Source organism: Eucyclogobius newberryi, unplaced genomic scaffold (genome assembly GCF_026437365.1).
Source record: "Eucyclogobius newberryi isolate DKJ021-1_F unplaced genomic scaffold, fEucNew1.0.hap1 SCAF_22, whole genome shotgun sequence".
In the NCBI taxonomy this organism is placed as follows: domain Eukaryota; kingdom Metazoa; phylum Chordata; class Actinopteri; order Gobiiformes; family Gobiidae; genus Eucyclogobius; species Eucyclogobius newberryi.
The window spans coordinates 900186-914945 of NW_027315857.1; the positions used below are offsets into that span (position 1 = coordinate 900186).

General features: G+C 45.0%; 1 protein-coding gene across 1 annotated transcript in view; it reads right to left on the reverse strand.

Annotated features, from left to right (window-relative positions):
- Positions 1-793: 793 nt before the first annotated feature.
- fgf11a (fibroblast growth factor 11a) overlaps positions 794-14760 on the reverse strand; it is a 240847-nt gene continuing 226880 nt past the window's right edge. Inside the window, exon 5 of the mRNA XM_072459413.1 lies at positions 794-1317. Within this exon, the coding sequence (XP_072315514.1) occupies positions 794-1317 (524 nt within the window). The remainder of the gene's footprint in view (positions 1318-14760) is intronic.

Here is a 14760-nt window from a genome sequence, read left to right on the forward strand (position 1 = left end):
CAAACTACACTGTTTCTGACCTTGGCTTGAACAGTAGCCCACAAAACCATGTTGGTGTTGGTTTGGTGTTGGTGTTGGTGTTGGTGTTGGTGTTGGTGTTGGTTTGGTGTTGGTGTTGGTTTGGTGTTGGTTTGGTGTTGGTTTGGTGTTGGTTTGGTGTAGGTTCACAGCTGTGCTGAACGGTAACGTTACTAAGATGAACGCAACGCCTACTAGCTATATTTTCCAGAATATATTTATAGAATATTCTCTCTATGCCAGAGAGATTGAGAGAGTTTTTGAAACATTTCCATCGGTTCAGAAGTGATTGACTCTCCGAGCATTCTGATTGGCTGTGTATGCCCTATAGCATTCTGAGGTAGTTTGACAACTCTCCACTCTACAAACAAATATTACAAAAACACAGGGTCAAGTGCAGTAGTAGAAGACTTGGAAGATACCAACCTTATAAAAATATAACAATGAGTTAAAACATGACCAAAAATGGAAGACTATTGGGGAATTCTTAAATGGGCTTCTTCTTATTCAATCAGCTGAACCACATCATCACTATGCAATTTTCTTTTGTGTAAATTTATTGCTTTAAAATCCCTGCCTCCAACTTGGTAAAAAAAAAAAAAACAGCTGCAAAACTAAGGCCCCTTTAATAAGCATTTTAAGAATCTGAAGACTCAAAAAAAGCTTGATTTGTGGTTGACTGCGTAGCAAACCCTCCTACAAGCAGCAAGTCGGGAGTGTAGCCCTAACCACCCTGTGGCTGAGTGTCACAGTGCCCCCTCCTGGTGACTCAGTGCTAGGAGGAGCTTTTGCTTTTAGACTTATGTTCTTTATGATCTTTATGTTCTTCATGATCGTTTTGTTCTTTATGATCTTTATGTTCTTTATGTTCTTTATGATCCCTATGTTCTTTATGTCCTTTGTGTTCTTTATGTTCTTTGTGTTCTTTGTTTTCTTTATGTTCTTTATGTTCTTTGTGTTCTTTGTGTTCTTTATGATCTTTATGATCTTTATGTTCTTTATGTTCTTTATGATCCCTATGTTCTTTATGTTCTTTGTGTTCTTTGTGTTCTTTGTGTTCTTTGTGTTCTTTGTGTTCTTTGTGTTCTTTGTGTTCTTTGTGTTCTTTATGTTCTTTATGTTCTTTTTGTTCTTTGTGTTCTTTGTGTTCTTTATGTTCTTTATGTTCTTTGTGTTCTTTGAGGTCGTTGTTCTTTTTGCTGTTTTGGAGAACTGGAGAGTCACTGGAGGTCTTGGGCGTTTTCCGTGGCGGGCTTTGTTCAGCGACGTTGTGGAGTGAAGGTTCTCTGTACATTGCCACTGTAACGACAAGAAAAGAAATCTGTACAGTTAGATAACTTTGTTAAATACACAAACTACAGTGTGAAGAAAAAATGTGTTCGTTCAATAAAGTTTGTGACCCCTGATCCTGTGACCACTGACTCGTCCTTCAGACATGCATCGAAATAGTAGATTAAATCTCTTCCATTTATCATCAATGATTTATTATTTGCATTTATAGATCTGTAGATGTTTCTGCTGATGGCTTGAAATCTGAATTGTCTTAATGTGTCTTCAAAAAGCATATTTTAACTCCATTGAACAATACTGATGATGATGATTTTCAGCCTGCTTCCGAAGAGTGCACACGCTTTTTTGCTCGCTCCGCTTGCTATCGCTGCTTTCCTTATTTATTTTGCTATTTAATCAGTTTTTGTCTTCCAAACATTTTTGCTTTAGACTTTTTCAAGTAAACCAAGGATTTTAAGAACATTTTTCCAGTTTTAACGACATATCTGACGCCAGCGACATGTCCGGGAGAAGAAGGGAGAAAGACTGTGAACGCTGTCGGAAATATCAACAAGAAATTAATGAGCTGAAAACACGGATATTTGTTTTGGAATCTGAAAAAGTTCTTCACGATACCATTCCTGTGTCAACCGACGGTAAGAAGAGCATATTTTTTACAAGAAAAACTGCTACTTTCAACCTAAACCGCAGTGACTCTGTGTCGTTTCCAAAACTGTCTAAAAACTAGAAAGACCAGGCTGTTTCTTGGAACAAACTTGGAGCAAAGCCTAAACGATACAAAGATAACGTGAAGTCACCTAAAATACAGCTCACCAACAGATTTTTACCACTTTCAGAGATGGAATTAAATGAAAAAAGGAAAGATGACGTGGCCAAAATACAGCGAGGACAAGCCAAGGTCACGCAGATTGTTTTGGTTGGGACGGCGCGATAAGTCACGTGACGCATGAAAAGATAAACACACATTCTTTTCCAAGCGCCACTGTTTCTGAGATAACGTCACTCCTTCCAAATATTATGGCTAAGCATGGAGGAGCTAAACAGCTGATTTTGCATGTGGGTGCAGTGGACATGCGGCGGGAACAGACTGAAGTTTTGAAAAAAGACTTCTTGAAGTTATTCGACGTGCTTGATAAAATGGAAATCAAAACATTCATAAGTGGACCTCTTCCAAACATCGACAGGAGGATAAACAAGTTTAGCCGGCTTCTTCAGCTGAACACATGGCTGTCCAAAGAGTGTTCCCCGAGAGGACTACACTACATTAAGAACTTCTATCTATTCTGGAAACGAGAGGACCTGTTTAAGATAAATGGCCCCCACCTATGCAGAGGTGGAGTGAGGGTGCTGACAGAGAACCTGCTCCACGCTCTGAGGCATTGGACTGGGCCTGGACAGGGTCCTGAGCAGATAGTTAGAGAAGAGAGGAATGAGAGAAGAATTCCTGCTCCATCAGCCAGAGACCGAGCCAATGTTTCAACATCAACAGCACCACAACCTCAGCCTCCACCAAAGGATTCATCAGCAGCTGCTCCACCACCACCAGCAAAGGATTCAGCTCCAGCTGCTCCACATTCACCTCCACCGCCTCCAGCAAAGGAACAATCTTCAAAGGCCTTGGACCCATCTGTGACAAGCCCAACAACATCCCTGTCATTGCCCCTGCCTTCACACCAGCCCTGGGTTCCCCCTGCAACATCTACTCCCACTAAAGATTCATCATTCTCCTTCTCATCTCCACTCTCACCAATGGGCCTTCCCAGCCATTTTGAAAGTCTGATCAAATCAGGCATTAAGATGGCTCTACTCACGCCCAATATAGCAAGGGCTATGTCAATACTTATCAACTCTTCCCTGCACAAGCCGACTACACCAACAAAAGCCCCACCACCCACCCCCCCTCGCCTCTCACCTGGTCCCAAACTCTCCTTGGCTACAAAAGCCCCACCACCCATCCAACCTCGCCTTTCACCTGGTATCTCCCATAGCTAGGATGCACTGGGTCTCAGCGTTGCCGGGACTTATTGTCACATTAAACATCAAACCAACCCAGGGCCCTATGTAAAAAGAGCCCCCCCTAGTGCTATTTCTGTAGTCACATCATCACACAGATGGAAAAACAAAATGTGAGTCAGGCCCAATCTGAGAAATGTGATTCATATTCCCTGTGAAAAGATAAAGCCCAGTCTCACTGAAACTAGTCTGAAACTTGCTGTGCTAAATGTCAGATCCTTATGTAACAAATCTCTCTTAATTAATAATTTTATTTCTTCTTATAATCTTGATTTTATGTTTTTAACTGAAACATGGCTTGACAAAAACACAGGAAATGTAGTTCTGATAGAATCTGCTCCACCCAACTTTAAGTTTGAATCTGAAACACGAGAAAACAAAAAAGGGGTTGGAGTCTGTGCTGTCTTTAGAGATGAAATAATTACCCGCAGGTTGTCTTTTGGGGTGTTTTCATCATTTGAGTATGTATCCTTTAAAATGGAGCTAAAACGGTCTCCATCCATTCTCTTCATTGTTTTATACAAGCCTCTCCAGCACTGCCAAAGTTTTATTGATGATTTTACTGAGATGTTTTCAGTCATATGCACAGACTTTGATGGTTTGGTCATTACAGGTGATTTCAATGTGCATGTTGATAATATTTGTGACTGAAACGCTAAAGAGCTTGATGCTGTCCTTGAAACCTTCAGTCTTACTCAGCATGTGAGAGGCCCCACCCACAGCAAAGGACACACTCTAGATCTCATAATTACAAAGGGGGTAAATATTTCAAATGTTAATGTGATCGATGTTGCTCTGTCTGATCATTTCTGTGTCTTCTTTGACCTGTCTGTTTCTCCCCAACCTCCGGTTGGTCCTGCAGTTGTTCAGAGGAGACACATAAGTGATGGCACAGGTGCACTGTTTATGGAAATGATAAACTTTGAAAATGTCTCATGTTCTAATGTAAATGATTTGTTGAACTCTGTTACATCTAGTGTTTTGAATGTTCTGGACACCATCGCCCCTATAAAGGCTAAAATGGTTAAAAATAAGCAGAAGGCGCCGTGGAGAAATGATGATTCGGTCAGGGCACAGAAAAGGGAGTGCCGCAGGGCCGAACGGAAATGGCGCAAGTCAAAGCTCCAGGTTCAAAAAGAGATTTACAAAGAAAAGCTGAACATGTACAACCTAATCTTATGTAGAACTAGGGAAAGATATTTTTCTGAAATAATTGGAAGCTGCAGTAAAAACTCGCGTGTCCTGTTTGCCACAGTAAACAGATTAACAAACCCTCCAGCTCAGCTGCCGTTAGAACTCATTTCCACATCCAAGTGTAATGAGTTTGCATTATTCTTTAATGACAAAGTTCAGGGCATTAAAAATGCTATAAATCCCACAATACAAAAAAATACCCTAAAACCACCAAGACACTTAGAGCTAACTCACTTTGCACCAGTAACTGACAAAACTGTCCATGAGATCATCACCAGTCTGAGTTCATCTACCTGCTGCCTTGATGTGTTACCCACCAAATTTCTAAAGTCTGTGCTGAACAGTTTGTTGGCACCATTAACTCACATAGTTAACATGTCGCTTCAATCTGGAACATTCCCAATGTCTTTGAAAACTGCGGTCATAAAGCCTCTCCTAAAGAAGAGCAGTCTTGATGCCGCAGTACTGAGTCATTACCGGCCCATCTCTAATCTGCCATTTTGGGGCAAAGTCCTTGAAAAGGTTGTTTACCAACAGCTCACAGATTTCCTCTTAATAAACAACTCATTTGATGTTTTTCAGTCAGGTTTTAGACCTCATCACAGCACTGAGACTGCTCTTGTCAAGGTGACAAATGACATCCGCCTGAACACTGACACGGGCAAAGCCTCAGTCTTAATTCTGTTAGATCTGAGTGCTGCTTTCGACTCTGTCGATCATGGGATCCTCTTACAGAGACTAGAGGACTGGGTGGGCATCACTGGCCCTGCCCTAAACTGGTTAAGGTCCTATCTGGAAGACAGGAAGTACTTTGTTGAAATTGGTAGCTGTGTCTCAGACCACATGACCCTGACCTGTGGAGTGCCCCAAGGGTCAGTCCTGGGTCCCCTTCTGTTCAACCTCTACATGCTGCCGTTGGGTCAGTTGATACGCAGTGAAAATGTGTTCAATCACAATGATGCAGACGAGTCAGATCTATGTTTCACTGTCTCAGGTGAATATGGACCAGTGGATTCACTCTGTCACTGCATCCAACAGATCAGTGTGTGGATGCAAAACAACTTTCTCCAGCTGAACTCAGACAAGACTGAAATAATCGTTTTTGGCCCACAGAAACAAAGAGAAAGTGTTAGCGGTCACCTCCAGAGTCTCGCTCTAAAACCTACAAACCAAATTAGAAATCTGGGGGTAATAATGGACTCAGACTTGAACTTTAACAGCCACGTCAAATCAATAACATCAGCAGCTTTTTACCATCTAAAAAATATTGCCAAAATCAAAAATATAGTGTCAAAACCAGATTTAGAGAGACTTATCCACGCGTTTGTCTCCAGTAGATTAGACTACTGTAACGGCCGCTCACTGACCTCTCCAAACGAGCTGTAAAACAGCTGCAGTACATCCAGAACGCTGCTGCTCGGGTCCTGACCAGAACCAGGAAGTATGATCACATTAGTCCTGTTCTCAGGTCTCTGCACTGGCTCCCTGTGGCTCAGAGAATAGACTTTAAAGCAGCTCTGCGTGTGTACAAGTCTCTCCATGGCCTAGCACCAAAGTACATCTTGGATATGTTAGTGCCATATGAACCATCTCGGACTCTGAGGACCTCAGGGACCGGCCTCCTGCTGGTGCCCAGAGTCAGGACAAAACATGGGGAATCTGCGTTTCAGTTTTATGCAGCTAAAATCTGGAACAGTCTTCCTGAAGATGTGAGACAGGTTCTACTCTGACAATGTTCAAATCTAAGCTAAAAACAGTTTTGTTTAGCTGCGCATATGACTGAAAGGATTTTTCCTTTGCACTCTTCTCTTTTGTATGTGATTTTATTAGTTTAGAAAATCAGTTGGATTGATAATTTTTAATTTAGTTAATTTTATTGTATTTCTGTAATTTCTTTGTGATTTGAATGCATTTTTCCTGCTGTGAAGCACTTTGAATTGCCTTGTGTATGAAATGTGCTCTACAAATAAACTTGCCTTGCCTTGCCTTGCCTACTGTGTTAATTAAAAATATTTATGAATTCAAATTAAACTACCTGTATGCTGTTCTCCAAAAGCCAGATTGTCTTCTTTAGAAATAAAACAGATCAAGTTATAAATCTGGGGGTAATAATGGACTCAGACTTGAACTTTAACACATCAAATCAATAACATCAGCAGCTTTTTACCATCTAAAAAACATTGCCAAAATCAAAAATATAGTGTTTAAACCAGATTTGGAGAGACTTATCCATGCGTTTGTCTCCAGTAGATTAGACTACTGTAACGGCCTGCTCACTGGCCTCTCCAAACGAGCTGTAAAACAGCTGCAGTTCATCCAGAACGCTGCTGCTCGGGTCCTGACTAGAACCAGGAAGTACAATCACATTAGTCCTGTTCTCAGGTCTCTGCACTGCCCCCTGTGGCTCAGAGAAGAGACTTTAAAGCAGCTCTGCTTGTGTACAAGTCTCTCCATGGCCTAGCACCAAGGTACATCTCAGACATGTTAGTGCCATATGAACCATCTCAGACTCTGAGGACCTCAGGGACCGGCCTCCTGCTGGTGCCAGAGTCAGGACTAAACATGGACCGGCCTCCTGCTGGTGTCAGAGTCAGGACTAAACATGGACCGGCCTCCTGCTGGTGTCAGAGTCAGGACTAAACATGGACCGGCCTCCTGCTGGTGCCAGAGTCAGGACTAAACATGGACCGGCCTCCTGCTGGTGCCAGAGTCAGAACTAAAAATGGACCGGCCTCTTGCTGGTGCCAGAGTCAGGACTAAATATGGACCGGCCTCCTGCTGGTGTCAGAGTCAGGACTATACATGGACCGGCCTCCTGCTGGTGCCAGAGTCAGGACTAAACATGGACCGGCCTCCTGCTGGTGCCAGAGTCAGGACTAAACATGGACCGGCCTCCTGCGAGACGATGATTTCAGTCTTGCCTGAGCAGCTGGAGAAAGTTGTTTTGACAGAGAGAATCAACTGGTCCATATTCACCTGCAACAGTGAAACATAGATCTGACTCGTCTGCATCATTGTGATAGGACACATTTTCACTGCGTATCAGCTGACTTAGCAGCATGTAGAGGTTACGCATTTTTAAGCACTGTGTAATAGGAAGAATTGGCAAATTTTTTGACCCCCCCTCCTCCCCTAGATGCATACATACTAAATGGATGAATCGAGGATGAATTTCTCACTTCGAGGGAAGTTTTAAGCCTGGTCTTAAATGAAGAGACTGTGTCGGCCTTTTTAACATGGACAGGAGCTGATTCCATAACACAGGAGCTCTACCTCCTACTGTGCTTTTAGAGACTCCTGGGACCACCAGAAGGCTCTACCTCCTACTGTGCTTTTAGAGACTCTTGGGACCACCAGAAGGCTCTATCTCCTACTGTGCTTTTAGAGACTCTTGGGACTACCATAAGGCCAGCATTTCGAGAGTGAAGAGCTCTGTTTCGGGCACTACGTTGCTGTGTTCCAGTGTTTTATACCAGGGCGCTGCCTTGCCTGGTGCCAGCATTTCCTCCTTGGACCCTGTGTTGCCAGGTGCCAGTGTTTCCTCCTCGGGCAACACGTTGCCAGGTTCCAGGCGCTTCTCCTCGGGCTCCACGTTTCCAGGTCCCAGCGTTTTATCCTTGGGCATTGAGTTGCCGGGTTCCAGTGTTTCATCCTTGTGCACAGCATTCCAGTGTTTTATCCTCAGGCATCGCGTTGCCAGCTTCCAGCCGCTTCTCCTCGGGCACCGCGTTGCCGGTTTCTACTTTTTTCCCAAAGAGGTTTGGTATGTTTTCCTTGCTGAGAAGGAGGGCTAAGGACAGGGGACCTGACATATGCTAGCTTTGTCGCGCAGACTCATGCCGCTTAAGCTACTTCCATCATACCAATTTGTTCATCTACTTGTTTTGTGCAGTCGTGGATCGTCATCACAGATTGGCTCCAGGATGCTGCCTCCAGGAATCGGGATGTCACCTCTGGGCACCAGACCAGTATGTCATTCATCGTTCTGGGATTTCCAAGGCATCAACTTGACACTAAACCAGATCCCTCTTCTCAGGAATTTCTCCTCATGCTCCAAACAGCAACTCTTGTCCTTCTTAGGTCATCTCAACTTCACCATGCAGATCATCCCACAGGGGCAAGCCCTTAATCTCCTACCTCCCGACCCAAGCGTCTTTTGTCGATCACTCCACAGTGTCGTGATTCTCATCCAGTCAATCAAGTCGCTGTTCCACATCAACCGGTTTTGGGGGTTACTTTAAGGCAGGTGGTTCTCCTCCCCAGTTTGACGAGTTCCTCCACTTCATCTGCAAGTAAGCATGTCTTCAGCTTCCTTCTTTTACATTGATCCCGTCGGGATTGCCGCCCTCTTGTCGGCCCATCCATGTTCATGGCTATCCAGTCCAATGACTCTGCAGTCATCGACACCACCAACGCATACATTCAGAATATTGATTCCCGAGCCGGAAATGTCATCAACCCCAGTTCCTCCAATCTCAACTACCACGTTCCACACCCGAGCCTCCTCTTCCTACTATACCATCTGGACCATCCGCTCCTTCCATAATGGCTTCAATCTGCCTTTCCCATGTTTGACCTACTCTCCCTAACCTATTACTTCCCGTTCACCTTTGACATCCAGTCTCTATTTACCAGTACTTAAAGCCTACCTGAGCATCATCAACATATCTTAGGCTTGGAGATCTCCTCGCCGTTCTGCGAAGAGACCAAACAACGGTGGTTGTAAAAAGCTTGCATTGACATGTTCATTTTTGCCTCCTTCGGTTTCCCCCACCACTCAGAGGTTGCCTTGTCCACAATCGTTCTCCTCACCCCGGCATCAAGGACCTTCAACCGAAGCCTAGTCTCCCCCTCAAACAAGCAAGATCACAGTGGTATTTCAACTACGATCGACTTAAAAAACAGTTTTGAGCTCCTTTACAATCTTCTCTTCTCTCGCGCCACTGTTAACGTAATTTTCAGCCAGGCCTCCCTGTCGATATCCGGATCATCTTCATTTTTACATCATTTTTGGGGGTTCTGAATCGACTGGGCTGATCACCTGAGACAGAGCCCCCATCCTGAGTCTCTACCCAGCCAATTCTCGTGCTCGATTGTTGCTGCATCGTCGCTACATCGTAGCTCGATCGTGGCTCGATCGTCGCTTCACTGTCGATCTCCATCGCCGACCTTCATCGCCGAGCTCCATCGTCGTTATCAATAAATATTATTTCATACTCCATTGTGGCGTGGTCCCCGCTAGTGAAAAAGTGTTGAGCAAAGTTCAAATTGACGATTAATTATAAAAAAAATATTGAGGCTCCTTTCCAATGGTCCAAAATCAAGAATTAAAATCAATGGCCAGCTGACGGATCCATCCATCCATCCATCCATCTTCTGCCGCTTTATCCGGGGCCAGGTCGCGGGGGCAGCAGTCTGAGCAGGGACTCCCAGACTTCCTTCTCCCCAGACACTTCCTCTAACTCCTCCGGGGGGATCCCGAGGCGTTCCCAGGCCAGCCGAGAGACATAGTCTCTCCAGCGTGTCCTGGGTCTTCCCCGGGGCCTCTTCCCGGTGGGACATGCCTGAAACACCTCCCGAGGGAGGCGCCCAGGAGGCATCCGGAACAGATGCCCGAGCCACCTCAGCTGGCTCCTCTCGACGTGGAGGAGCAGCGGCTCTACTCCGAGTTCCCCACGTGTGGCCGAGCTCCTCACCTTATCTCTAAGGGAGCGCCCAGCCACACGGCGGAGGAAACTCATTTCGACCGCTTGTATCCGCGATCTTGTTCTTTCGGTCACTACCCAAAGTTCATGACCATAGGTGAGGGTAGGAACGTAGACCGACCGGTAAATAGAGAGCTTTGCCTTTCGGCTCAGCTCCTTCTTCACCACAACGGTCCGATGCAGCTACTGCATCACTGCAGCCGCTGCATCGATCCGCCTGTCAATCTCACGCTCCATCCTTCCCTCACTCGTGAACAAGACCCCGAGATACTTGAACTCCTCCACTTGGGGCAAGGACACCCCACCCACCTGGAGAGGGCAAGCCACCTTTTTCCGGTCGAGAACCATGGCCTCGGATTTGGAGGTGCTGATTCTCATCCCAACCGCTTCACACTCGGCTGCAAACCGTCCCAGTGCATGTTGCAGGTCCGGGTTTGATGGAACCATCAGGACAACATCGTCTGCAAACAGCAGAGATGAGATCCTGTGGTCCCCAAACCGGACACCCTCCGACCCCTGACTGCGCCTAGAAATTCTGTCCAAAAAAATTATGAACAGAACCGGTGACAAAGGGCAGCCCTGGCGGAGTCCAACATGCACTGGGAACAGGTCTGACTTACTGCCGGCAATGCGAACACAGCTCCTGCTCCGGTCATACAGGGACCGGACAGCCCTGAGCAAAGGGCCCCGGACCCCGTACTCCCGGAGCACCCCCCAAAGGACACGGTCGAAAGCCTTCTCCAGATCCACAAAACACATATGTACTGGTTGGGCAAACTCCCATGAACCCTGGAGCACCCGATGGAGGGTATAGAGCTGGTCCAGTGTTCCACGACCGGGACGAAAACCACTCTGCTCCTCCTGAATCCGAGGTTCGACTATCGGTCGGATTCTCCTCTCCAGCTGACGGATCCACTGACTCTAAAGGGGGGTTAGTCAATTCAATTCATTTTATTTTTGTAACGCCCAAAATCACAACAACGGTTGCCTCTGAGTCAGGGTTGTGCCTGGTCTCTCCTCCTGTTTGCTTTGTATTTGGAACCATTGGCCCAATTTATTTTACAATCAAAAACAATTCACGATGCTACAGTTGATGGGACGGAACATTAAATTGCCTGTTATGCAGATGATGTTCGATTGTATTTAACCAAACCAGACATTTCCATACAATTTTCGTCAAGAAATTTGTCCAGTGTCTGCATACAAATGAAATGTACAAAAATGGAAGTTCTCTCTTACTGGCGCCCCCTCTGACCTTTAAAAAGATTTACCTATTTAAATGGCAAATGGAATCTCTTAGATAGTTAGGTGTGGTGCTCCATGGAGACCTAACTGCAGTTATGGAGAAAAATTACACTCCTCTTTTTAAGACCATAAAATTTCTTGTAAAATGGAATCGTATCCCCTACTTAAAGTCAAAGGATTATAAGATAAGAAAAGATAAGATAAGATATTCCTTTATTGTCCCACATGGGGAAATTTCATTGGTGCAACGCAGGTAGATACAGAGGTAGATACAGAAGAACAGATCACTTATAGGAAGTCTGAAAAACACTTTCAGTAGAAGATCTCCTATAAATAAATAAAAACTCCCATAGACAAATAAATAAATAAATATATAAATACCATTGCATGTGAAAAAACTATTCCAGCGCGTGTCCCTATCGTACAGTAAAATAGAAAAAAATATTCTAATTATATTTACAAAATATAGGAGATAAAGCACAATAAGTGTGAGAAAGAAGAGAGAGCGTTTACACCGGGCTGCCAGCTGTACCAGCGCCTTGAAATTAAAAACATGATTTTTTTGCCCAGGTTTCTCTATCTGTTCCAGACTTTCCAGATTTATATTCCCAAACGACTGATGAGTGGAATCAAGCAATCTTAAGATTTATATGGCAAGGGGAAAATATCCAAATATCTGATCCAAAACTTTACAATTATCAAAAGAAAAAGGAGGCTGGGGTTTACCCTGTTTGAAAAAGTACTTTATTTCAGTTCAAATCAGGGTAAAGCCCTAAACAAACCCTGGGTAAAATCTGTGCTTACGACATGGAAGGAACTAATCAAGACAAACTGGACAAGGATGTTAAAATCTTAAACTGGTCAGTTTAGGACCAAGGTTTTGTACCAAATACAACGGACCCGAGATTCAAGGTCTTGATTACAAAGGTCTAAAGGTTTGTCACCAAATATAAAATATAATCAAATGAAAAGCTTTGATATGTTGATAAAAATCCTTTGACTTTGAGAAACAGGAGGTTTGTTTAGGTTTTTATGAATGAAGAGTTCCCGTACTCTTCAGGCTGGACAGCGCTCCTGAATTAAAGCTGCCACACGATATTTACAGATCAAATAGAACTTGACAAAATAAGGGCCGCACCAACAAACACATTACAGCTGTCCCCTCTGTCCCTACTGTCCCCTCTGTCCTTACTGCCCCCTCTGTCCTAACTGCCCCCTCTGTCCTTACTGCCCCCTCTGTCCTAACTGCCCCCTCTGTCCTAACTGCCCCCTCTGTCCTTACTGCCCCCTCTGTCCTAACTGCCCCCTCTGTCCCTACTGTCCCCTCTGTCCCTACTGTCCCCTCTGTCCTAACTGCCCCCTCTGTCCTTACTGCCCCCTCTGTCCTAACTGCCCCCTCTGTCCTTACTGCCCCCTCTGTCCTAACTGCCCCCTCTGTCCTTACTGCCCCCTCTGTCCCTACTGTCCCCTCTGTCCTAACTGTCCCCTCTGTCCCTACTGCCCCCTCTGTCCCTACTGCCCCCTCTGTCCTTACTGCCCCCTCTGTCCTTACTGCCCCCTCTGTCCTAACTGCCCCCTCTGTCCTTACTACCCCCTCTGTCCTAACTGCCCCCTCTGTCCTTACTGCCCCCTCTGTCCTTACTGCCCCCTCTGTCCTAACTGTCCCCTCTGTCCTTACTGCCCCCTCTGTCCTTACTGCCCCCTCTGTCCTAACTGTCCCCTCTGTCCTTACTGCCCCCTCTGTCCTTACTGCCCCCTCTGTCCTAACTGTCCCCTCTGTCCTTACTGCCCCCTCTGTCCTTACTGCCCCCTCTGTCCTTACTGTCCCCTCTGTCCTAACTGCCCCCTCTGTCCTTACTGCCCCCTCTGTCCTAACTGTTCCCTCTGTCCTTACTGCCCCCTCTGTCCTAACTGTCCCCTCTGTCCTTACTGCCCCCTCTGTCCTAACTGTCCCCTCTGTCCTAACTGTCCCCTCTGTCCTAACTGTCCCCTCTGTCCTTACTGTCCCCTCTGTCCTTGATGACTCTGTGTCTTCACATCTGGATCATCTGCTCCTGAGCTCGTACTTATGGAGTGAGTGTTGTGTTGTAACATGAGATATTTACACAGAAACATGGTCCATGTGGTGATGGACATGTTTGTCTTTTGACCCGTGAGTCAAGTCTGAACAAGAAAGTCTCATTTCAATAAGTCTGTTCTAAACTTTTGCTTAATCCGTTTTTCACTGTCGCCCTTAAGTGTTGTTGTGATTTTGGGCGTTACAAAAATAAATGGAATTGAACTGAACCTGCAGTTGCCATTATATCACATGTCCTCACTCCACGTGTCTTTTGTCTTCTGCTGCGTCACATTCACTTCCTCATTCAACACATTTCTCTGTGAATATGAGTCTGATTGTAATAAAACAGTGCTTTCACTGAAGTCTTCTTCAATAGTGTGTCGAACGCTTGTGCTTCCTGCTAGAGCTCCCCCTGGTGGCCCTTTGCCAGTAAAAATCGATATATCAGACGCACCGTTGTAATGACCGCAGGGTTCAAAGCGTGGGGGGGAAAAGTAGCGGCTTAAAGTCAGAAAAATACTCTGACTGAGATGTTTATCAAGGCACTTTGGAACTTTGAGGGAGAATTATATAAATTGTATCAATGCATTAATAATCTGGAAAGTTGATCTACTAAATATAATAAAAAAGTTGGAGGGACAGAGTGTTCTTGTTTTGAAAGACAAATCATGGGAAGATGTCTCTACATCCCTGTGGAGGACTACGAGGACATGTCTTTTCATATGTCAAAGTGCCCATTACTCATGGCAGAGATAAACCACGATCACATGTTCTGGGACTGTCCTGTTCTTCAAACAGTTTTCCATTCCAGCCATTCCACTCGATTTTGTAACTGTCCTTGGGCCTGAGGACTCCTGCCATGGACACAATAAAGTTACATCTCAATGTTTGAAAAAGGACACTGCAGCCTGTATTTGAGGTGAACACAATACTGGGCTCAGTTGTTTCAACTGTGAACATCAAAGAATGAACTTGGCAAACAAATCATAGAGAAAAAATACCAACTTTTGCAAAACATTTGACTCCTCTTCATCTTTGGAAATACACTTTTATTTGCTCATTTTGGCCTTTGCTGGGTGTGTCTCCATCGTATTGTACTGATCCTACAGCCGACCTCAGAACGTTGTCATGATGGCAGAACGTCTTCTTCATGACTGTGTCACTGCATAAAGCAGAGGAGCTTTTGTGGTTTGAATGTTGGATTAAAAACTGAGACATTTAAAAGACAATCATTAA